This window comes from Daphnia pulicaria, chromosome 10 (assembly GCF_021234035.1).
Source record: "Daphnia pulicaria isolate SC F1-1A chromosome 10, SC_F0-13Bv2, whole genome shotgun sequence".
NCBI lineage: Eukaryota > Metazoa > Arthropoda > Branchiopoda > Diplostraca > Daphniidae > Daphnia > Daphnia pulicaria.
The window spans coordinates 5,643,438-5,665,510 of record NC_060922.1 but is presented as its reverse complement, the minus strand read 5'-3'; the positions used below and the strand labels follow the sequence as shown (position 1 = coordinate 5,665,510).

The window sequence follows — 22,073 nt, the reverse complement described above, 5'->3', positions numbered from 1 at the left end:
CAAAAAACCCACATACTGTGTAGCCATAAACAAAGTTTCAACACAATTACAGTCCCCTCCATAAGTATGGGATCACCCCGCGCCGTTCCATAAGGCGGCGTGTATTTTTCTAGTTGGTTTTTCGGGTGGTAAAAAGTGAAAAAATGACATAAATTCACAAAACTTGGAATTTATGTCATTTTACCTCTTTTGTTTTGTCTGAATTTTTTTCAGATTTTTTCGTTCATGGGATAGGCCTCTAAAAGTGGCTCCGAAAGTATCGGATCACTCCGACGCCAACCATGTTATCTTATGACCCGAACTTGTTTTTCACATAGCTTTTTATATATTTAATTTTTAAGAAGGAATTTTTATTTTCAAACCGTGTATACACTACCCTTTCATAAACTAACTGTGAGTTTTGCATAATGATCCGAATTTTTTTCGAATTTTCCCAGATTTATTCGTTTCCCGAGTTTCTGAAATCAGAGACTGCAGAAGACTTCATTTACGGTTTACAACCTCTATCAGCTGGCGTAGGCAGGAAAATTAGTGTCGTTTCTATACACCACTGGCGCTCTGCTACCTTTTTTACTTAAGGGGCGTATAAAAACGACACTAATTTTCCTGCCTACGCCAGCTGATAGAGGTTGTAAACCGTAAATGAAGTCTTCTGCAGTCTCTGATTTCAGAAACTCGGGAAACGAATAAATCTGGGAAAATTCGAAAATAATTCGGATCATTGTGCAAAACTCACAGTTAGTTTATGAAAGGGTAGTGTATACACGGTTTGAAAATAAAAATTCCTTCTTAAAAATTAAATATATAAAAAGCTATGTGAAAAACAAGTTCGGGTCATAAGATAACATGGTTGGCGTCGGAGTGATCCGATACTTTCGGAGCCACTTTTAGAGGCCTATCCCATGAACGAAAAAATCTGAAAAAAATTCAGACAAAACAAAAGAGGTAAAATGACATAAATTCCAAGTTTTGTGAATTTATGTCATTTTTTCACTTTTTACCACCCGAAAAACCAACTAGAAAAATACACGCCGCCTTATGGAACGGCGCGGGGTGATCCCATACTTATGGAGGGGACTGTAGTTATTTTTTTTTTGGGTGGAGACGGGTGATGTGTACTATAGATAACCATGTATTGCAGACATATTGCACTCCTATATATTATGAAACTCAACTTTTCATGGGTTCCAAACAAGGAAATTGGAAAGAACAAACCTTTCCATTAAAAACAAATTAACCATATTGCACGCGCAGTACTTAATTGCAGTAGTACAGGAATTATTATATTTTATGGTGCCACTGTTATACAATGTTCGGACATAACTGTAAAAGAGAGCTAACATACATTTTAGTAAGACAAATTTCGTGTGAATAATTTCAAACAGAACTCAAGAGTCGATGCTGAAATACGCTGAACACACTATTGATTAATGATTTACAAGGTCTTTCAAATTGTTCCAAGTTTCCAAGAGAAGTGTGGGGAAGTTACACATCCAGAACAAGCAGTATTTATCAGGGAAGATATTCATTTCGTTGTCCGGTGGTGCTACAAACTTGATTGCCTTTAGTTCTGCAATGGCATCTTGTTTGAAAGTAGATCTGTGCTCATTCCAGTGTGAGCTCTGCAAAGGAAAAGAACGTGCATGTCAATAGAAATGGATGGGAAAAAATTGAATCAAAATCAGTAGTATCTATTGTTATCACATGTATAGTTGTTATTCTGTTATAAAAAAAAAGGAAAAATATATTCGAACCTTATTGCGTATCTGATACAGAAGAGTTCTGAAATCCTGAATATGCAAAGCTTTTTTTTTGTTGAATTTCGGATCAGCCTCATGCAAATACTCTACGATGTTAGGATAAAATATTTTTAGATCTATAAGAGTAGTTTCCAGAGAATCCAATAGGGCATCTGATGGTACTCCCGACTCTTTTAAATAGTTGGAGGATCTTTCTATAAAATTTAGAATTTCTCGAACTTTCCAGAAAAACGGATGCTTTTTCAATGTGAAAGAAGAAGTTGTATAATAAACAGTCTCTCCTTTGACAAGTTCACCTAAGATGCAGTTGATCCAGTCTTTGGCTAAAGAATTGATCCAAGAGCGTTGTTTACATGTCATTTCATTTTCACAAGCAGCGTCAGGATTTTCTAATAAGCCTGCGCAAAAACAAGGCTGTTCCAATCCTCTGACGTCATTTCTCCTACTTTCAATATTTCCTATCAAAGTAATGTAAGTGTCTTCATTTTTATTTTCGGGCCAGTCAGGATGTTCTGCTTCATCTTGTCTTTTCTCGAAAACTTGAAATAAGTGATAACCAGCTGATTGGATGAAATATATCAAGAAGACAAGAGAGGACATATCTCTCTTAATTCGGTATTGCTGTGTGTCGACCTCTTGGTCTTGGTGGTTGGGCGTAAACCGTGTTATGCTCCAAAAACTTGAATAGAATTTATCCAAGTTATTGAATGCATTGATTTTGCGAGGTACTACTAGCTTTATTGTTGCTGTTCGGCCATCAAGGAGAGTTTTCTTGACGAAAATATTTCGAGGGTGAAGTCTTCCATCGTAATATATGTTATTTTGATGCAACCAAGTTATGGAATCGACTAGCTGGATACACAAATCTTGTAGGAGAGTCCACTGAAAGTCGTTCTGAATCGCTTCCGAACGAATAAATGTATCCAAGTTTTCGTCGTACATTTCAAGACATAATTCCCTATAATACATACCAATATGCGAGTCTGTGATTTTTTGTCCGGGTTAAATTAAACCAATAAATTTAAATGCTCCGCCCACGGACCTACCTGTAACACATACTTGGCATCTGTTCGAAAAAGTATCCGTGGCAGTTGGTTTCGTTCAACAGCATCTCTTCTATAATTTGCTGTTTTTCGTCCTCGCTAAAATTATTCGCGCTCTCCAATTGATCAATTTCAGACTGAACCGTTTCCGGCATCGAATAAGCGATCGTCATACGTTGGAATCTGTCATCATGACGGAGATAGGTGTTTAATCCGGTAAAACGGATATCCTGCAAGACAATTTTAAAACATTTGTGCGCTTATACAATTTCATGACACCAGAGCAATATCAATAATTTAAAATGGGATAGTTGTGTTCTTACTCCAGAGACAATTCTCGGTCGCTCTTCGTTCTCGTTATTAAATCTCGACATTCTTCTTCCGAAATGTCGAAATAAATTTTAGTACAAATCAATTCGTTCGTACTTTATCGTTAAGCAGTTTGTGGAAAACGGACTGGTGTTAGTCGCAAGCGATCCAATATTAACGTTTGCCGGCTGATTTTTATCACTTGTACGTGCATTTCAGCTTGCAAGATTAGCGGTTGTTGATAGCGATTGAGGAAGAATGCCATTGGTGTTTGTTACTGTACAGAAACGTTCTTTAACCATAAGATTGTCCCCTTCATAATGCACAGTGACTTGTGTCAAAAACATATCTCCTTATATGCTCGCCTATTCCGTCCAAGCCATATCTTCTGCCTCTGTCTATGTCAAACTTCCTAAAAAGCAGATAACACTCCTGCTTGTTGCCTTTGTTAAAAAAAAAAATTCTTGATTTCCCGTGAGCACCGTGTTGCCGCTTTTGAATCTATAGACATCACTCCTATCAATAAATAACGAAAAAAAAAAAAATTCAATTCACGCATGGATAAGTGTCATAGCGAAAATTCTTTACGGAGCCATTTATTAGCGGTGTGTTTTACAACGGAAAAACTTCACAGTTCGATTTTCGAGGTTCTTTATGACCTTCCGCTTTCTGTGTTTAAGATATTAATTGAACTCATTTATGTTATTTAACCTCGGCAGCGATGATTGCCAGTCATTAACAGACAATTGAAACAGTCGTTGTTCATTTTCTCGGTGTTTTTTTTTTAAAGAACGATCTGGAGATTTAACTAATTCAATACCAAAGTTTTTTATTGGTTGTTGGGAGAAATTATTAAATGTAGTTTTTGAATTATTCGTTGTCAGTTTCAAAGAGTGGTCTTGGGGCGAGTCTCGACATATTTCTTGATCTGTGGAATATTGGCAACGTGCTCAACCAATTTCTTTAGATGGGGAGAATTGTCGATGACGGAATCGCCGAAACGCTCAGTCATCGGAGAGAAGAACGAGTAGTAAGCCAGGTCCGCCCACGTGATCTGTAGAAACAGATAGCGATGAATCACACACCATCCGTCATTATGTATATGAATACACCACAGGCTACTGGTGAATATCAAAGTTAAGTTTAAAATACTAACCGATTTGCCAACCAAGAAACCGGTGCCGTTCTTTATCAGTTGTTGTTCCAGTTTTTCCAAGTGCGGGTTCACCGTCTCTTTAAGAAACTAATTGATTTGGAAAGAGAATATTATTTTTATAATAGGAAATACACTCTTATAGAATGTCACGTATCAAAATCAAACCTTTTGCAATATTTCCTTTTGTTTCTCTTTGTCCGATTCATGGATGATTGGTCGGGTTCCTGTCAAAATTGTATACTGTTACTACCGACATTGAGAAGATTTAACTGTAATTCCACTAAGTTCTGCTTACCTGTAATCAAGTCATAGATGCAATCGACGTACATATCAGCCTGGCTTTGTTCCCACTCATTTTGGCCTGCCAGTCCGTGTTGCCGGGCAAGGTATCTGGCAATAGCGTTCGACTGAGCCAACGGCTTGCCGTCCACTTCCAAAATGGGAACTTGACCGAAGGGTGTGCCTGGTGTATGACGAACACTCGGATGAACAGCAAATTCATGTTTATGTAATTTGTTAACAATTTTTTCTTACCGGCTTTGTATTTGGGCCATTCTTCGCGCTCAAAACGGAAATCTTCGAAAGCGACTTCCTGGTGATGGAGGACCAATCGAGCAAGCTCACCACGCCCACGCAGATTGAAGTAAATTAACTTGTAGTGAACCATTTTCTTATGAATAAATTGTTAAGGTCTAACCGAAGTGGAACAACTGTACCCAACTGTTCAGAAACGAGAGTTGACTGGACCCCCACTAGGTTTATATGTAACGTATTTTTACCGACTTTTTTGTTGGTGTACAATGACTTGCATCTTACCCTATTTTTATCTACGTAACGATGACTTATCACTCAAACAGTTTGTGTGACTTTAGACTTTACCTTGCGTGTCTGTAGATGAAATCGGATTTATTTTCTTTTAAAGTACATTCATTCGAAAGATCTGGAAAGCGAAAAAATAAAATTAAAATTTGTTAGATTGGTATGCATTTTTATTTGCCAGATACGTACAATGCCATAACAGCAATTAACCATATACCTGCAAGAAAGAAAAACAACGACAAGAAAGTCACGATCACCCAGTGGTCTCCATAAAATTCATTTGCAAATTCTTCAGGTCTTTCGTCATCGGTTGTATTAGTCCCATTGCGTTCTTCCGGCGGAGCAAGAAGCCCAACCCAGAAATTAGGCGGAAGTGGAGGAGGATTCCTTGTTGGAGGCGTGTCTATCCAATCAGTAAGTATACCCCATGTTTTCTTGTACCAAGGTTTGCAGGACTCTGCTCGGTTCACCTCTTCTTGTACTTTGATCAACAAGTTCTGAATTTGGTCTTGTACCACAGTCAGCTGGACATTGACTGGCGGGACCACCTCTTTCTTGAATTCTTTTTGTGACGTTTCGTTGTCCATGATAAATAATTCAATCCTGTCAGGGGGTTTAACGAGGGAAGATGTGGTCTGAAAAGGGCCAAATAGGTTTGAGTTCTTATAACTTTGTGTCTCCTCAAATAACTCTGCAAAGACCCTATACACCCTTTATCTTCCATTTTCAATTTCATTTCCAAGTGTAATGCTGTAAACTTGAGGAAAATAGTAACCTTTGAATAATTTCAAATATTGTTCACCATGTTATAAAAGTAATTTTTAAAAATTATAATTATAAAGTAATAAATGACGTCTCCTAATGTCATGGCAACGGACATCACGATAACTGGAAACCTACAACCCTCAACAAATAAATCTGAAGCCGAAATTGTTTGTTGCCTACTGGGTTTCTTCTCGCTGAGGCAAAATCGAGTGTATTAAAAAAATAAACATGTCGGTTAAAAAAATAATCAGTGACAAACTGTCACTTATTAAAACAATAATTAAAAAAACAAAAAGTTAAAACATGGAAAAAATTCAACTTGGTTTCTGTGCAGGTGTAGGTTTTTCCAGTTGATCCAATTTTCTGTGCCGCCTCATGGAGGAGAGGATGCCATCAAGACTTGTGGTTTTCTTTTTGGCACTGCCTCTTGGCTGTTTGTTGACACCCATTCCAGGACCAACTCGGGCTGGACCAGGCTTGGTTGTAGCACTGGGTTCATCCCAAAAGTCAAAATCAGACTTTTCTTCAGTTCTGCAGAATCAAGTTTATTATTTCCATTCAAAAAGAATAAATGCTATCAAAACTATGATTTGTACTTTAGCTCTTCGTTTTCTGCATCCCCTTCAATTTCGCCAGATGAGACCTCCTTTCTTCCAGGACATACCCAGTCAAGATTCATAAGGCTACAGTCTTTTTCACTGCTGTAACTTTCGAAAAGTTGAACAACGACAGACGGGGATGGAATCCATTGCTGACACTAAGAGAATGCAGATTCATGAAGTGGTAACATCAGGTTGCTGAAAAATTTCCTATCACTTACCGTTGACGAATAAGTAAGCCCGTAATTTTCATCATCGGAACAATCTACTTTCCAGTCTGAATCCATTTCTCGTGGCCAAAACAAAACAGAAATTACAAAAACAAAATTCGAGGCGGTTAAAAAAATTGTTGTCAACAAATCCCTCTCTAGCGGCCGATTTGTAAACCATGTCTTCTTCCATCTGTTGAGCTTATTCGTAATCTCTCTGGCTTGTTTTGTTTGTTTAGAAATAATTTAAGCAATTTTTACGCCTACAATTGTTTCTTAAAATTAAAAATTTTGACTAATTAATTTTCTGAAAAATTTTAAATCAATATTGAATCAAAATAAAAAAAATTGAAGTGAAATCCTTTCATTGAAAAAAGAGTGGGAAAATTGTTGGGTGTTGTCACAGCAGACGTCGTCGAACGTCAAAAGATTCTGACGATTATAAATGATAAATGCCATTTTATCAGGTGTTTGTTCTAGTTTAATCGCAGTGAATCAAGCGTATTAAACGTTTTATCTTTGTGATTTGTAAAAGGAGGGGCAAGAAACGTGGTGGCGTTACGAGTGTGTCGATCACGACTGCTGTGTGTGTCTTTGGGTCTCTCGGCCAACGCAGTCAACCCGGTGTTTATAAATAGAAGTGAACCCTTTTCTTTTTGTGTTTTCCCCCCTTCTTTTAAATCTGTTTATACTTCGAGGAAACGTCAACGCTCAAGAAAGAAGAAGAAGTGGAAAAATAATCAAAGCAAGGGACCTGGATCTATTCCAATGGAAGTCCCGGCTATGGATGACTTGGGTAAGGCAGACGATATAGATTGAGGTTTATTTTTTTGTCTTTTTTCAAAAACAGAAGCAAGAGGCTTTAAACAAATTCTTTTACGCAGGCACTGCTTTTGTTATTGTTTGTCCCGAGCAGCCTGAGGGGAGTTCAGGAGTGGGAGACTAGAGAGAGAGAGTTGCACACAGTTGGGAGTTTTTTTTCCTGCTGGAGGGAGTTGTTGAGTGGGAGGGAAAAAGAAGCAAGAGAGAATGAACTGGAGAGAGAGAGATGAAACTTCTTGTAGGATGGCAGTGAGAGCTGAAACAGCTCAGCTGACAGATGGGCTTGAACGCTCACTCTTGATTCTTGAAGGTGCCACAAAGGAAGAAGGCAGAAAGTGGTTTTGTTGCTTTGCTGTGTTTTGTTTCACACTGGTGATTGGATTGGCGGTTTACCTGGACCACACCTTTCCCCACGCGAGCATCCGTCTGCGATCCGATGGATCGAAGCGTCTACGGCGAGGGCGACACGTCGCCTTACGGTGTCAACTACAACCCCTTCCGCTTGACCAAGAAGGACACTCCAGCTCCTGGATGTAAGTTCCTTCTTCCTTGTCTATAGAAAATTCCACGGTCAAGTTTGGGAGGAGGACAGGACAGCTGGGCTGGCTGGGGGGATTCTTTTGGCTCTTTTGCCAATTTTTCTTGGGCCCACCTGGGTCGGCACGTGTCTGTTTCCTTCACTTTACTTCATGACGCATCCAGCAGCCATGAAGACCCCCTGCCCAATCCATCTTTTACAGCACACTCATAGACAAACACGTGATTGAGTGACGTCACAGTTAACGGCATACAGTTGTTGTTGTTGCGCCTATATTGCTCCGCGTGCGGAATCGTCGAGGGTGCGGTCCTTTGCCGTTCATTCACCAACCGAATTAATGAAGACACAACAACCCAAAAACCCCTCCCAAATATGAAACCAAAGAATTTGTTTTTTTTTTCTTCTTCCTCCACCAAAAAATGTTGCGTGAAGAAGAAGAAGAAAAAAAGTTGGTCTGGTGACGTCAGTGAGTTGGTTGACCGTATTGGGTGTCGGATCGGGCCGAGCCTTTTAAGGTAAGGTTCGCTGTTCCCACTGGCGGGATTCGAGGAGGCAACCCAAAAACTCACGCTGGGGAAAGTGGGTGGCCTGTGTGTATGCTCCACACACTCTATAGGGGTGTGTGCATGCCTGTTGTATAGAGAGAGAGAGAAGCTGTGTGTGTGGGAAGCCAGAAAGATGCAAGGACGTCGAGACGGTGTGGTAACCCTTCGTTTGACTATAGTCTCGCACTCTCGCGGTCCTTTCCTTTTATTTTGATTTTTTTTTAATGTAGAAAGTTGTCTCGGCTTTTGGTTGCAACCCTCTCAGTTTTCATTCGGATGTCGAATGTGTTGAACGGTTGGTGCAGCTGCACTAAAGGGAAGACGAAAGGTCGCTCATCTGTCGGCATGGAAACGCTCATCCAATTGCACGCAAACACAACAGGTTTCATTTTGGCTCGTCGTTTTTTAATTATTTTTTACCCTCCCATCTGAATTACTCGTGTGGGATCCTCTTTCTCGCTGGGTGGTGGTGGATTGCCTTCCATCGCCGGAACGACTTAAGACGACGTCTAAAAATTGACACACGAGTTGTGCGCCCTCATTTGGGTGATGATTACGTCGTACTACACACGCAAGGCGAATCTTGACGAATGGCCCCGGATGTCGTTTTTTCTTTTTTTTTGGGGGGGGGGGGGGGAATTCTTCTCGTTGGCGAAACCTTTATTTTTATTTTGGAAATGAGTCAACAGTCATGGCCACACACACACATCCTGATCCGGTGACGTGAGAGACAACTGATCGCCTGTGCAGCCGCACGTCTATCTTCTTTTCCCTTTTTTCTTTATTCAGCTCGTTGTATGTGTAGACTGGTGTCGTGTGTGTGTGTGTTTGTTAGGCAACGTATATAACAACAACAAGTTCACAGTTTATAAAAATGAAACAAAGAAGAGGGTTGAAAAGAAGAGAGTAAAAAAACCCAAAAAGAATATTTGGATGAACGCCCATTTTTGGGTGGAGCGCACCACTACACAACACTATACACTTTGGTCTCTGTTTTATTTTCTGTTTTTTTGTCTTTTCCATGTGGGCCCAGTTATTTCTAACCTGGACTCCACCAATAACAACCGACACAAGAAGCCCATCTCTCTCTCTCACACAGAGACGGGGCACCCTTTTTGGCTCGGCTTAGAGCTGCGATTCGATCGCACTTTAGGCTTTTGTATAAGAGTCTGCGTTCGGGTTCGTCTGGCGCTCAGTGCGCCACGTCTCTTTACCGTCTCGAGAAAACTCTCGGCATTTTATTGTGTGACCGTCTGTCTGTGGTTGTCCTTTTGGATTCTTGTTAAAACTCTCGGTTGTGTGAGGTGTTGTGAGAAAGAAGTCCGTTCAAAAGGCCCCTACGTGTTGTTGTGTGTGATTAACGATGACCCTGATGGCCCGTCGAGCTAGCGATCTACGACCGGCAACGGCCCAAAACCCACCGTTGAAAGACTCGTCGGCCCAGTGCTACACACTCGACTGGGAGCGATCTCTGTGTAAATCAAAGCTTGAAACATCCATTCGCCTTCCTGCTATTTGCCCGTTTTATTTTTTCCTTTCGGTGTTGGTTTTTTAATGGATCATAGTGGAACGGAACGGAATTGAGGAGCCGATGGATATGGCGAGGGACCATTCGAAATTGGTTGGCATCTGTTGCCCTTAAAAAAAGAACTTTTAGCCTAAAGAAAAACATTTTCCAACGCTCCTCGTTTCCTTCTTTGATGGCTCTTTTTTTAAGAAACAAATTTAAATCAGGCGGATGAAAGCGGAACGTGGAATCCGTGAAGATGGATATGGGGAACGTGATATTCTCTTGTTTTATTTGGCGGAGGGATGAGGAATTCTTTGGTTGTTATTGTTGTTGGGTAGTGCCGGCCGTGATACTCTCACACAAATAAAAAAGAAGAACGGATGGCGTCATTGGAATAAAAAAAAAACCTGATGCAGCCGAAAAACATTTCCTAATTTTGAATGATGGCAGAAAGTTGGGGCGTATCCCCGGCCAGGATCGTATTTTTCCCATTTGTGTTTTTTGTTTCTATCCCTGGCTGACTTTTATTTCGTTCTCTGAGGGGATCACGGACACGCCCTTGTTTGATCCATCATCATCACCTTATTAGATTTGTAATGATACACTCTGATATTTGAACCTGCTACCCCTCCAGAGCTGTTGTTGTTGTATTAGGGCGTGTGATAATATTTTCGTTTGACCGAATTTCTAACTCGCACTTTTTGAATGTTGTGTGCAGATGCCTTGTTGGCCGACTTGCAGACGACGCTGCACGCCAACGGCGCCAATTTGAACGACGGCGAGGAAACTTGGGCCAACGAGAGCCAAGCCCAGCACGTGACGTCGCAGAGTTACCAGTACCAGCACGGCGACATTGATCACCAGGTAAAGACTTTCGTCTTGTTGTTGTGGTTGTTGGTGGGGGTTAAAAAACATGTTTGTGACCAAATAACCCTGGAAGTCTTGGGGAATAGAGTAGAAGACAAACCCAAAGATGGAGGAGGCGACAAGATGAAGTTATTGAGGGACTGGCTTCGAGTTTTGTGACCATATTTGGTCGGCCTCCACTTCTTTGGGGTTTTTTTTTCGTGTATCTCTGCTCTGGCGTCCATTGACGTGAGCGTGTGAATGTCTACGGCATCTTCTTCTCGATGATTATAAATGGGTAGAATCCGTGTTGCGTAGCCTCGACCCGATTCCTCATCCATCATCTCACTCTCTCTCGTTCGTTCCTACATCCCCTACACACATTTCCAGCTACCCCCCCCCCCCCCCCCACTTTTCTGTGTGTCTGTGTGTGTCTAATGGCTAGAAAATCCGATCGTCTTTTAAAAGCCAAAATCTCTTAGACGTTTATGTGGCGAAGAAGGACAATCTTGAAAGGAAATTTGTTAGAGGATTTCAACCGAGAGAGAGAAGCTGTGTCGTGGATAGGGGGGGAAGACACGTTACTAGAATATAAAACTTAAAAAGTCAATAAGCTAATAATAGGATTGATGATGGCGGGCGGAAGTTTTTTGGCGTCGCTCGCCAAGTTTTTTTTTTCCTTTTTTAATTCCTTCATTCTTTTCTGATTTATTTGTAAATTTCCTACCAGCTCCGAGTCTGAGTAGATATATCAAGCCAAAAGAAAAGGGAAATTATGTAAATAGCTTCAGGTTGTTTATCCATCCGTCACCGATATGATGGATCATTTTGAACTTCTACTTTTTGTTTTTTCAAATCTTTCTGTTTGGATGCGGGGGTATTAAATTCGTTAAAAACGCGGACTATCAAGTTGAAAAATGACTGGGGCCCGGCTGTTGCAAAGGCGAATCGACCCGCCTATTCTGGGAGATGACTCAACGAGCGTGATCGTGTATGTGTGTCTGTTTGCCCTGACTGTTGCTATATACCGCCCGTTATGTACAAATCAAATTATTCCCCGCAGTTAGTGGTTCTTCTTATTCTCCTCCTACCCTGTTTCGTGTCCATAAAAACGACCTGCTTTACAGGTGTTTTGGGCTAGGAGATGGGAAAAGAGAGAGGGACATTCCGGCGACATTTCGGTTGAGTATAAGCCTATAGCCAGTTTAGTGCGGTAGCCTATTATTATGCGCAAAAAAGTTAGAGGAGACCCAAAGTCCTCCACTTTCAACGTGCTTTATAAGGCTCGTTTGGCAGTTTGGCAGCTGTCGGTTTGTTGATCCTGGTCGAAACTCGAAAACCTCGTTAGCTTTTTTCTCGCTGTCGTCTCCGTCGTCCAATAAGTTGAGCCCAGCTCTGAGTGCGGGATTTAAAACGGGCCGCTTCGTTCTCTCCACGTCCGAGAGAATTGAATTGGTGTCGTCAAGACTAAAAAACTAAAAACGGGTTTTAATTTTTTCTTCTCTCTTTCCCTATCACGACACATGTTATTATTTCTCGCCATCAGACAGTTTGTGGAAAATAATGTGCAGTTAAAAAATAACAACAAAAACTTGTATCGATTTAGAGCGCGTCCGGCTCTTGGCTGTTTTATAGCCAATTCTAGGAAAGAGTTCATTGAATCTTGTTGTACATTGCGAGATTTTTTTTTTTTTTTTTTCAAAAAATGTTTGAAAAGAAAATTTTTAAAAAGACGACAGACGCTGAAGTTTCTCGTTTGATTTATTTCGTTTGTTTTGTTTTTTAGTTGTGTTAATAATCCGTTTTCCGATGCTTGGCATGATCCGAAACCCGTTGACCTCAATAAGACGTGAATTCCTGAGCTGTCGTCTGATAGAGTTTCATTCCAGGCAGACTCGCTGCTGATAACCTCTTTTTGAAAAGACTCACCAAAAAGAGACGGAGATAAAAATGCAAGGGGATTGTAAATAGTTTGAAAAGATCCTGCATATGCGTGTGTGTGTAAACATAGTTTGAGAAATCCAGTCACGGGACTACATCACTCTCTTATTTGTCTTCCTTTGAGACTACACTTTTTCACGGCCTAAATAAATGTGAATCTCGGTCGAATGTTCTTGACGTTGGAGTCGCCTTACACGGGCACACGGCCATGGGATCTATGCAAATGGCGGTACCATTTTGGACGTCCGTCGCAAGAGAAACAATTTCTTTTCTTTTTTAGATGAAATCGATCGACATTTTTCAAATGAAATCGTGTTGATAGCCTTGACCTAATTGGATCATTTTTCCATCATCAGGTGACGTATGCCAATCACGCCGAGGTGTTGGCCAGCAACAATCAAAACGCGGCGGCGGCGCCGCAGCGCAACATGCGCGAGTTGGACTCGTTGCTGGACGATTTGAACCGTTCGCGCCTGTCGGCCGGCCCTTCCACCGGCTCGGTGGGACACAACAGCAGTGGCGGCAACAGCAACGAGGGTCGCCCGTCTGTCGATGCCCTACTCAACGAGCTCTCCAACGCCGTTCACAAGTACCTCGTTATATAATAAGAGTCTTAGTAGTAATTTTACCGCTATCTCTCTCTCTTACATCTTTATTCCTCTTCTTCTTGTTGTCGTTTAGTCTTTTATTTTTATCCATTACCTTTAGCTGTATATCCTTTACTGTGTTATTCAATTGGTTTGCCTTGGCTTATTCGTGTCTGTCCTTTGTTGGCCGTTATCGTCGTGCATTTTTTTTAAGGTAACGCTCATAGAAGGGCTTGTGTTTATGTTCCATTGTTGACTTATTTATCGGCCTTTTTTAAGCTCTTTGTGCTTGTTTTTATGTTGTTTTTCTTCTTTATAGTAACGGCGTGCTTTTTTTCTTTCGTTTATTTTTTTATTCATTTCAAAAATCGCGCCGCTTTTTTTTTGTTTTTTTGTTTTTCAGTTCGGCCAATTATATCAGAAGGTAAAGTTTCTGTTTCATAGCTTATTTTTTCGCGTTATTTTTATTTTATTATGTATCGCTTATTTATTTTTTATCGCTATTAGAGTTTAACCTTATACGTAACGTAATTTTAGAAATCAATTTTCTTCGCGGCGAATTTCTAATCTTTCTAATTTCTAATATGATTGTTTTGAATTTTTTTTTCCAGTGATGGATCGAACAAAGGAAGCACTGGAGCCGCTTCTTCTGCTACCGAGGAACTCGATGTTCTCATGGCATCCCTCTCCACTTTCAAGGTAGGATTCTCTTTTCATGCAAATTCAAATTTGGCGCTCTCCAGTCGCTGCCGTCGATGTTTATCGTAGCGGACGCCATCTAGCGCTCAAACTCTACACTTAATAGCGCGACAGAAATTCAGAGCGCCAACTCGACAACAACAAATTGCGCGTTGTTTATTTTTCGAAAGGAGATTGAAAAGGAAACAAAAAATGAAGTTTTGTTGGGATTAGAGCACACGCGAGATGTGCACGCCAATGTGCGTTGTACTGATTTTGGGGGCGCTTGTTTATTTTCAAGTGTGTTAGTTGTGTTAGTAGTGGCGGTAATAAGGTACCTTTCGAGTCGGACTGCTTCACGTCCGTCGATTTCCCGTCTTGTGATGGATTTAGTGTCTCGCAACAGCCGGACCAAAGCAGAGCCCGACCGTAGCTGCCGACCGTGTTGTTGTGCGTCTGGGTTTTCTGGACTTTCCAGCTCTTCCTCTAGGCTCCGTTCTATATACTCTGCTGGATTCTTGAAGTGTACTAAACGTACTCGACTTGCCAGACCAAACCAAACCAAAAGAACCTTTGCCCAGCGCCTTGATGATAAACCGAGACGGGCAGAAAACTCTAAAGAAAGAAAAAGTGACGATGAAAGAAATACAGAATGCTTTTTAGTGCTGGATGCTGTTTGCAACAAGGCACAAACACGATGTGTTCAACTGCGCATATGTATACGTGAGAGAGGCGGCTCTAGCGCGTTCTTACGACCTTCGCCTTATACACACGCGTATATATTCCGTTTTGGGGCTACCATTTAAAAATAGAATTTTTTAGAACCCCTTTTTTTCCCGATTTTTTTTCCCCCGTTTCCACTTTCCCAGTGGACGTGAATTTTTGACGGTTGTTGATCCGAGTCCCGAAAAATCGAAGGTCACGGGACTCGTATCGACTACTGGGACGGACCACCAGTGGGTTACCAAGTAAGAGTCGAGTAGGTGTCGAGTCAAATTTATCGGTTTCGTATCAACAGTCGGTGTTTATATTTGCGCGAACGAAAAAAACACTTTTGCCAATGTCGAATTGGACGCACACAGACGGATAGACTGCGCCATGGACTCGAAATGGACTCGTCGTCTATCGACTCTGGGTGAATCATCGTCGACTCGTCGCTGTCCCTCACGGGAGCAAAGGTGCGGGACTGGCGATGTGATGATGGGCAAGACGTGTATGATTCCGCCCAGTTTCCCCGATGGCGTTAAGCTGGCTAACGTGCGGGGCAGGGCAAAATGTTTTGTTTATTGACGATAAGGATTTTTCTTGTTTCTTTTTTCACTTTTTTTTGGAATAATAAATCGGGAGCCAAAACATTTGGGGGAACGTTTTTCTTTCCCCCCTTTGAAGGCTGGAAAGAAAGAAAGAAGAAAAAAATGTTGATGATTTACACATTTTGCGCGCGTGTATAGAAGGGCGGAGCGGCCGGTTCTCCGGAGCCAATCGAGACGGCGTCGTTTTCAAAGATCGGCGACGCCACCTACGCCAAACCTAACAAAGTCCATCGAGCCAACCCCAAGGATCAGTTGGATTCGATGCTCGGCAACCTACAGGTGACTCTCTTTCCAGCTCTCCCATTTCTCTCTACTACTGACTTTCTGATTTTACATTTTCTTCATTCGCTCTTATTAATCGGTTCTTGTAATTAATTCCAATTTGCATTTCACGATTGATTCAAACAGGCTGACATGAACAAACAAGGTATCTCCGCCACCACCAAAGGATGTTGCACCGCCTGCGAGAAGCCCATCGTCGGGCAGGTCCGACTTTTTTTCATTTCCCTCTCAATTCAATTGACCCGACCATTGAATTAATTGAATTTGTTTTGTTTTGTTTTGGTGGGGTTTTCAGGTGGTGACGGCTCTTGGTAGGACGTGGCATCCGGAGCACTTTGTCTGCTCCCACTGCCGCCAGGAGTTGGGAACGCAAAACTTTTTCGAACGCGACGGCCAGCCTTACTGTGAACCCGATTATCACCACCTCTTTTCGCCCCGTTGCGCTTATTGCAACGGACCCATTCTAGATGTACGTTGTTGCCTTTTTTCCTGGTTGTTTCAACACCCACCGCGGGCCTAATTGATTTGGCAAATTCCGACCCTATTTCACACACGCGTTGGGTTCAGTTGGTCCTGGACGGGAGAGCTCTTTCTCTCTCTCTCACTATCCAGAATGTATAAATAGAACTTTTAAGTGGCCCCGAACGAACTGAGCGAAGCCATCACAAGAGTCACGCACGTTGGCTGACTGATGAAACGGATGAATGGATGGACGACGGTGTCAGACAGCTGGTCTGGGTCACCTCATCACCCGAAAACATGTTCTTGTTGGCAGCATCTTTTTGTTGTTGTTTCTCTTTCCTAACATGTTCCTACTAACTTTCTTTTTTTCGGACGTTGTGTTTCTTTTATCGCCCCCGCGTCGCCAATTGGTTCCATTACAGAAATGCGTGACGGCGTTGGATCAGACGTGGCATCCGGATCACTTTTTCTGCACCCAATGCGGCTGCCAGTTTGGCGAGGATGGATTCCAGGAGAAGGATGGCAAGCCCTACTGCAAGGAGGACTACCTGGCCATGTTTGCCCTCAAGTGCAAAGGCTGTTCGACGGCCATCACCGAGGGCTACATCTCGGCTCTCAACGGCCAGTGGCATCCCAATTGTTTCGTCTGCAGGGTAAGTTTTCCATTACTGTCGTCAGATATGTTGTCCCCTGTAAGGTAGGTTATTCTTCTAGACAATCCTATTAGTAACGTGTGTCCGTTTCGCTGTTGTTGTTGTTGTTGTTGACATTCTTATATATCTCTTGACCGGGAAGGATTGTCGCGTTTCGCTCAACGGCGGATCTTTTTACACGGTCGACTCACGCCCAGTTTGCGGCAAGTGTATGGGCGTCGGTTCCGACGCCGAAGACGACGACGACAGCCAATGAAGTGACCCCCGTGACCCCAAAACAAAAAAAAAAAAAAAACAAAAACAAACCAAAATGTGTTTGAAAATTTTCAAGGAAGAAGAAAAACACAAACCCAAAAAACACACGGCGCTTCTTATCTCACTTCTCCTTTCGCACACTTTTCTCTCTCTCTCTCTCGCTCCTCTTGAAGTAGTTTTGGCCACTCCCACCAGAAAAAACAGTCCCGAGTTTTTATTTTACAAAATAAGAAACCTGACAAAAAAATGATGATGATGTTCTAGTCCTGAAAAATAACAACACACCCACCGCGCGACATGCCCAAGTGCCTCCTCTTATTTAAAACAAATTTATTATTGGCTCATTTTTTGGCTGTTTCTTCTGACTTTTTTTCTTCTTTCTATCCCCCTTTCGCTCTCTATTCTCTCTCTCCATTTTGTGTGTTGTGTCTTGTTATGTATGTTGGCGATGATGAATCTTTTTCGCACAAAATGACAATGAAAGAAAACAAGTTAAACCAAAAACCAAAAATACCTGAAAAAAGAGTTCCACTCGAACGAGCAAATCATACTACTCTACTGCTGCTGCTGCTTTTTCCAGTTTGGTACATATAGTCAGAGAATAAAACAAAAAAGAAACAAAAGATTAACGACTCTTCGGTGGGGGGGGAGTCTCATGTACTATTGGTTGGACTGGTTTGGCGGGGTAGTAGTAACAGTACAGTTCGTTTAGTTCAGTCACATTTCTTTTCTATATACAACACACACACCCGTTGGGTGGGTTTATTTTAACGATGCGGATGAGTTCACATCGTTACGCAAAATGAGCGCTGCAAAGTAAAAGGCAAGTTCGTCATTCTCGTGAACTCCCCATGGTTCGGTTCACGCAATGGGTTTCTTCTTCTTCTTTTTGTGTGTAGAGCCGGGTTGAATAAATCAGTCAAGTCGTGGGAGGGCGGAGACAAGCTCCGAGCTGGAATGAAGTTGCTTACCTTTGAGCTTCTTCTTCTTTCAAAATTAGAATTCGTTATTTTTGTATTTTGACTTCTTTTTTGCGCGCTAGTCTTGTCCATTTGTTTGTTGTCATCGCTTTTTAAAGCTTTTGGACCCGGGGGTTTGAATAAAGCGCTTCGCACAGCTGTGCCCTCCTCCCTCGGTCGATCTTTACCAGCAGAAAAAAAAATTTTTGGAGCCAGCTTTCGAGGAACTGTAAACGACCGGATGACGCATGGCGTGTCATAAGAGTTTTTCTCCGGTGCCGCTCTAGCGAAGTAGAAGAAGAGGGATACTATCTATAGGCTGGCGAAAGCGTATAAATAAAGACATCCTTTCTCTCGACTCTCCTTTTTTCTATTCTCAGAACATAAAAGACACGTACGAAAAAAAAAAGTTATATATTTTTTTTTCGGGTTTTTGAAAATTCGCCGCAGAATGGCGCGGACTTTTCTTCTTTTTATTTTCGCCTATTTTTGGGCTCTTTGGAGAGGCTTTGCTAACTACGACCAGTAGTTGGCTGTCAAACAATCACTTAGTCTCGGGCTCTTGACCCTCTTTTCTGCTAGCTCCTCCTTCGCCATTTCCCTTGTAGTCGTTATTAACATTTTATTTTTAAAAGCGACTCAATGAAAGGCATTTCTTTTCCAACAACAAATGGCGAACGGATGACGTTAAGGGTGTCTAATTAAAGACAACAATTATCCCCCCCCCCCACTTAGTAATCTAAGCAAATATGGATCTTTTGCTAATGCGATTATTAAATTGTTATTTTTTTGTTTTCCCCACCATGCCAACTTGCAGGATTGCAACATGCTGTTCCAGGGCGGATCGTTCTTCGTTCACGAGGGTATGCCCTACTGTGAGATCCATTACCACGCCAAGAGAGGTTCGCTCTGCGCCGGATGCCACAAGCCGATTACCGGTAACGATTTTCTTCTTCTTCTTTATTTTCTCTTTAATAGACATCCCCCTCCCCCCCCCCCATAACACTTGCGTGAAAAAACAACAACCGTTTAACCTCATTTTCTCTATTCACCCATTATACTGTCCCTGCTGTATACGATGTGAATGAATTTGTTTGTTATTGTTCTTTTGTTATCACGCGAAAAACAAAACAAAATCAGGTCGGTGCATCACGGCGATGTTCAAGAAGTTTCACCCGGAACACTTTGTCTGCTCCTATTGCCTGAAACAGTTGAAGAAGGGCACGTTCAAAGAGCAAGGAGACAAGCCGTACTGCCACGGATGTTTCGAGCGCCTATTCGGATGAAAAACCAAACAATTCCGGAAGGGAATGAAACAACAACAGCAAACAATAATGATTTTGAAAAATGATTCATTTCTTCTGTTTTTTAATGATTGGGAGGGGAAGTACAACTGACGACGGACTCCACGTTTACAATGTAATAACACATGTGAAAAGATAACCCCCCCCCCCCCACTCAATCCACATCGAATTCTATTTTTCAATGTAATCCCCGCCCGCCCACGCCCCCCATGAAGGAAACCAGCGCATAAAAAAGAAAATGACACGCACACACATTTTCTATATACTTACACTATACTACATTACAGTATAAATCTTTATTCGATTTCTACCATAAATATTCTTAGGGCGACATCCCATGAAACCAATTTTTTTCCTGGTTAATCGGTTAACCATTTCTTGGGGGGGTTTTCCAGCCAACGTCTTTTGCCTCTATCGGCTCATCTTTCAAAGTGGTTTATCTAGTTTGTTTAGTTTTCATTGGATAAACCAAGTGGTGGGGGGAAAAAGGAATTAAGTTTTAAACCTCCCTCCCGCTCCTAACGCTTGATTCACCGCCGAGACGCACAAAAAACTACGCAAAACTAATGATGTTTTTTTTTTAAATAGTAAAACTTATACAATAAAAAAAGTCAAATAGAAAATCGAAGTGGAAAACGAAAATGGTATGGCATCAGCTATTGCTGATGATGGCGCACACACGCATCAATAAATATGATAGGATCGAATATTGGTTCAACTTTTTTCTATTTCCTTCCTCCGTCTCTTTCAATTTAATTATTTGTATTAATTAAGAATCTTTTGGGTTCGCTATCGTGTTCGTCCGTCGTCATTAAAACAACAACCAATTTTCTGTGTACTTGTTTGTTTGTGTGTGTATAAAAAAATTTTAATTCAATTTCAATTTCCGTTCATGTGATTTCCGATTATGAAAAATATTAATGAAAACATCCATAGAAATATCACTACGAATTTTGGAATTTCATAAATCCACCGAAAGACGGATCCCAAGTTCCAAACGCTACGGCTTCAATTATTTCGCAGTTGTAGTAGCTGCAGTAGAGGTGTAGAAACATTAACCGCAAGGTTTTGTGTACTTTTACTTTGACATAAACGGATAGCCAGCGGTTGAGCGGATCGGTGTAGCCATATCGGCGATATCGTGTGGTGTTGCCAGTTTGTGCAATTAAAATATTCGAAACGCGCATTATTTTTTCGGCATTGGCAACACCACACAATATGGCTACCGTCTACCGATCCGCAGTAGGCTACCGCTCAACCGCTGGTTTATGGTAAAATCTATTGCACTCCGGAGTCCGGAGCGCTCTAGTGTCAAAAGTGGCTATTGCACTCCGGAGTCCGGAGTCCTCTAGCGTCAAGAGTGGCTATTGCACTCCGGAAAGGAAACATGTAGTACTTTCATTTGGCGGCGAATGGCATTCTGTTTCTGTGTTTTGAAATTTGAATGGTTTTTATTTGAATTCAAAATAAATAACAATCAAATATATTTGAATTTCACTAATAAATACAAATAGTCGGATAATGATAGTAGTAAGATGGAATTTATATTTAGTTATTGTTAACTTAGCTAAAGTACTATGTCCAACATTGAATCAGTACCTTAAAATTCAAATTGTAAATATAGTTAAGTGTCTCGCAACAGGAATAAAGGAGAATTTATAAAACATATCAATTCAGGGTGATATTTCTTGTTAACAATTTAAACTTCTTGCTCTATTTGCTAAGGTGTTACCACAATTCCTACTCACACAAAATTCTTCATAAGCCTCGATATCAATATCACCAAAAGGATTCATTGCAGTTTATATTACACAGAGATCATTATATTCAAAGTAAGGATTTAGACAGGTTGTTAAACACGCTATAAACACACGACATAGTGAGTCACCCTCTGACACCCCCTTACTTGCCTGAAGGTCGAGCCGGAATTCTCAGAACGGGGCTTCGAGGGGTTCTTTGTGACCTCTAAACGCATTGACCAGCAACTCACTATTTCTGCTGATTGATTCACACGTAACGTGTGATTCAGCTATATTACACAGAGATCATTCTATTCAAAGTATAAATTTAGGTTGTTAAACACGCTATAAACACACGCCATAGTGAGTCACCCTCTGTCGCCCCCTTGCTTGCCTGAAGGTCGAGCCGGAGTTCTCAGAACGGGGCTTCGAGTTCGAGGGGTTGTTTGTGACCTTGAAACGCATTGACCAGCAACTCACTATTTCTGCTGATTGACACGTAACGTGTGATTCAGCTGATTTCACGCTATAAACCATTCAATGTCCGTGTCCCTTATTCCAATAAACTAACAGCTAGACACGTCTTTCATATCTTGAAACAAAACAATACATAACTAAGTTAACATGCAGTTTCCTTTATTATAGTGAGAATATCAAAAGACATTTTAACTGAATTGTGAGTGCGAAAAAATACTTGGTATTTTCGTGTTCAGTTTCACTCGGTGCTTTGTCATCACATGAATGAACTGACAATGAAAAAGTAATTGATTTAAGAGAGGAAAGAATTGCCACATATGGCGGCGTCAATCAAAGATCCTTTAAGAGCGGAATATGGAAGCGCCTTGTCCTTTGATGATGGGTTGCTTTGGGTTCAAACGCCGAGAAGAATAGAGCAAGAAGTTGAAATGTTTATCAAGAAACATCACCCTGAATTGATATGTTTATAAATTCTACTTTATTCCTGTTTATTTGCAATTTG

At 41.3% G+C, this 22,073-nt stretch overlaps 4 protein-coding genes across 9 annotated transcripts; 1 reads left to right on the top strand and 3 right to left on the bottom strand.

The window, feature by feature from the left end:
* Positions 1-1,345: 1,345 nt before the first annotated feature.
* Positions 1,346-3,238, bottom strand: LOC124314716. Its single transcript, XM_046780037.1, has 4 exons — positions 3,127-3,238; positions 2,807-3,033; positions 1,755-2,718; positions 1,346-1,622 (listed from the first exon to the last, which is right to left on the bottom strand). The coding sequence occupies exons 1-4, from the start codon at positions 3,175-3,177 to the stop codon at positions 1,428-1,430; spliced, it is 1,437 nt and encodes a 478-aa protein (XP_046635993.1). The 5' UTR covers positions 3,178-3,238; the 3' UTR covers positions 1,346-1,427.
* A 686-nt stretch (positions 3,239-3,924) lies between these two features.
* LOC124314821 (glutathione S-transferase 1-like) lies at positions 3,925-5,080 on the bottom strand. Its single transcript, XM_046780206.1, has 5 exons — positions 4,803-5,080; positions 4,564-4,731; positions 4,434-4,492; positions 4,269-4,355; positions 3,925-4,166 (listed from the first exon to the last, which is right to left on the bottom strand). The coding sequence occupies exons 1-5, from the start codon at positions 4,933-4,935 to the stop codon at positions 3,999-4,001; spliced, it is 615 nt and encodes a 204-aa protein (XP_046636162.1). The 5' UTR covers positions 4,936-5,080; the 3' UTR covers positions 3,925-3,998.
* A 937-nt stretch (positions 5,081-6,017) lies between these two features.
* Positions 6,018-6,984, bottom strand: LOC124314865 (PAXIP1-associated glutamate-rich protein 1-like). The gene is made up of 3 exons (XM_046780274.1): positions 6,673-6,984; positions 6,449-6,609; positions 6,018-6,383 (listed from the first exon to the last, which is right to left on the bottom strand). The coding sequence occupies exons 1-3, from the start codon at positions 6,736-6,738 to the stop codon at positions 6,167-6,169; spliced, it is 444 nt and encodes a 147-aa protein (XP_046636230.1). The 5' UTR covers positions 6,739-6,984; the 3' UTR covers positions 6,018-6,166.
* Positions 6,985-7,084: 100 nt separating this feature from the next.
* Positions 7,085-20,238, top strand: LOC124314709 (paxillin-like). 6 transcript variants are annotated; one of them, XM_046780028.1, is made up of 11 exons: positions 7,085-7,456; positions 10,794-10,939; positions 13,219-13,451; positions 13,853-13,873; positions 14,061-14,148; positions 15,579-15,719; positions 15,849-15,926; positions 16,018-16,191; positions 16,607-16,837; positions 18,869-18,989; positions 19,192-20,238. In XM_046780028.1, exons 1-11 carry the CDS (start codon positions 7,429-7,431, stop codon positions 19,335-19,337), a joined length of 1,407 nt encoding a protein of 468 aa, XP_046635984.1. In that variant the 5' UTR covers positions 7,085-7,428; the 3' UTR covers positions 19,338-20,238. The 6 variants fall into 6 exon arrangements, with proteins under 6 accessions (XP_046635984.1, XP_046635982.1, XP_046635981.1 ...); XM_046780026.1 differs by lacking the exon at positions 7,085-7,456 and adding an exon at positions 7,703-8,015; XM_046780025.1 differs by lacking the exon at positions 7,085-7,456 and adding an exon at positions 8,814-8,947.
* Positions 20,239-22,073: the final 1,835 nt, after the last annotated feature.

What these genes read in the sequence shown, in the direction of transcription:
- LOC124314716 (XM_046780037.1), bottom strand. Translation starts at nt 3,177, where the DNA reads ATGTCGAGATTTAATAACGAGAACGAAGAGCGACCGAGAATTGTCTCT. An exon ending in GACCGAGAATTGTCTCTGGA is followed by an intron (nt 3,034 to 3,126) that starts GTAAGAACACAA and finishes ATTGTCTTGCAG; the next exon opens with GATATCCGTTTTACCGGATT. An exon ending in TGTATCAGATACGCAATAAG is followed by an intron (nt 1,623 to 1,754) that starts GTTCGAATATAT and finishes TTTCCTTTGCAG; the next exon opens with AGCTCACACTGGAATGAGCA.
- LOC124314821 (XM_046780206.1), bottom strand. Translation starts at nt 4,935, where the DNA reads ATGGTTCACTACAAGTTAATTTACTTCAATCTGCGTGGGCGTGGTGAG. An exon ending in AAAAGGAAATATTGCAAAAG is followed by an intron (nt 4,356 to 4,433) that starts GTTTGATTTTGA and finishes CAAATCAATTAG; the next exon opens with TTTCTTAAAGAGACGGTGAA. An exon ending in GTTTCTTGGTTGGCAAATCG is followed by an intron (nt 4,167 to 4,268) that starts GTTAGTATTTTA and finishes CTGTTTCTACAG; the next exon opens with ATCACGTGGGCGGACCTGGC.
- LOC124314865 (XM_046780274.1), bottom strand. Translation starts at nt 6,738, where the DNA reads ATGGATTCAGACTGGAAAGTAGATTGTTCCGATGATGAAAATTACGGG. An exon ending in GGCTTACTTATTCGTCAACG is followed by an intron (nt 6,610 to 6,672) that starts GTAAGTGATAGG and finishes GCATTCTCTTAG; the next exon opens with TGTCAGCAATGGATTCCATC. An exon ending in GCAGAAAACGAAGAGCTAAA is followed by an intron (nt 6,384 to 6,448) that starts GTACAAATCATA and finishes TTGATTCTGCAG; the next exon opens with AACTGAAGAAAAGTCTGATT.
- LOC124314709 (XM_046780024.1), top strand. Translation starts at nt 9,929, where the DNA reads ATGACCCTGATGGCCCGTCGAGCTAGCGATCTACGACCGGCAACGGCC. An exon ending in TCGGCCAATTATATCAGAAG is followed by an intron (nt 13,874 to 14,060) that starts GTAAAGTTTCTG and finishes TTTTTTTTCCAG; the next exon opens with TGATGGATCGAACAAAGGAA. An exon ending in ATGCCACAAGCCGATTACCG is followed by an intron (nt 18,990 to 19,191) that starts GTAACGATTTTC and finishes AAACAAAATCAG; the next exon opens with GTCGGTGCATCACGGCGATG.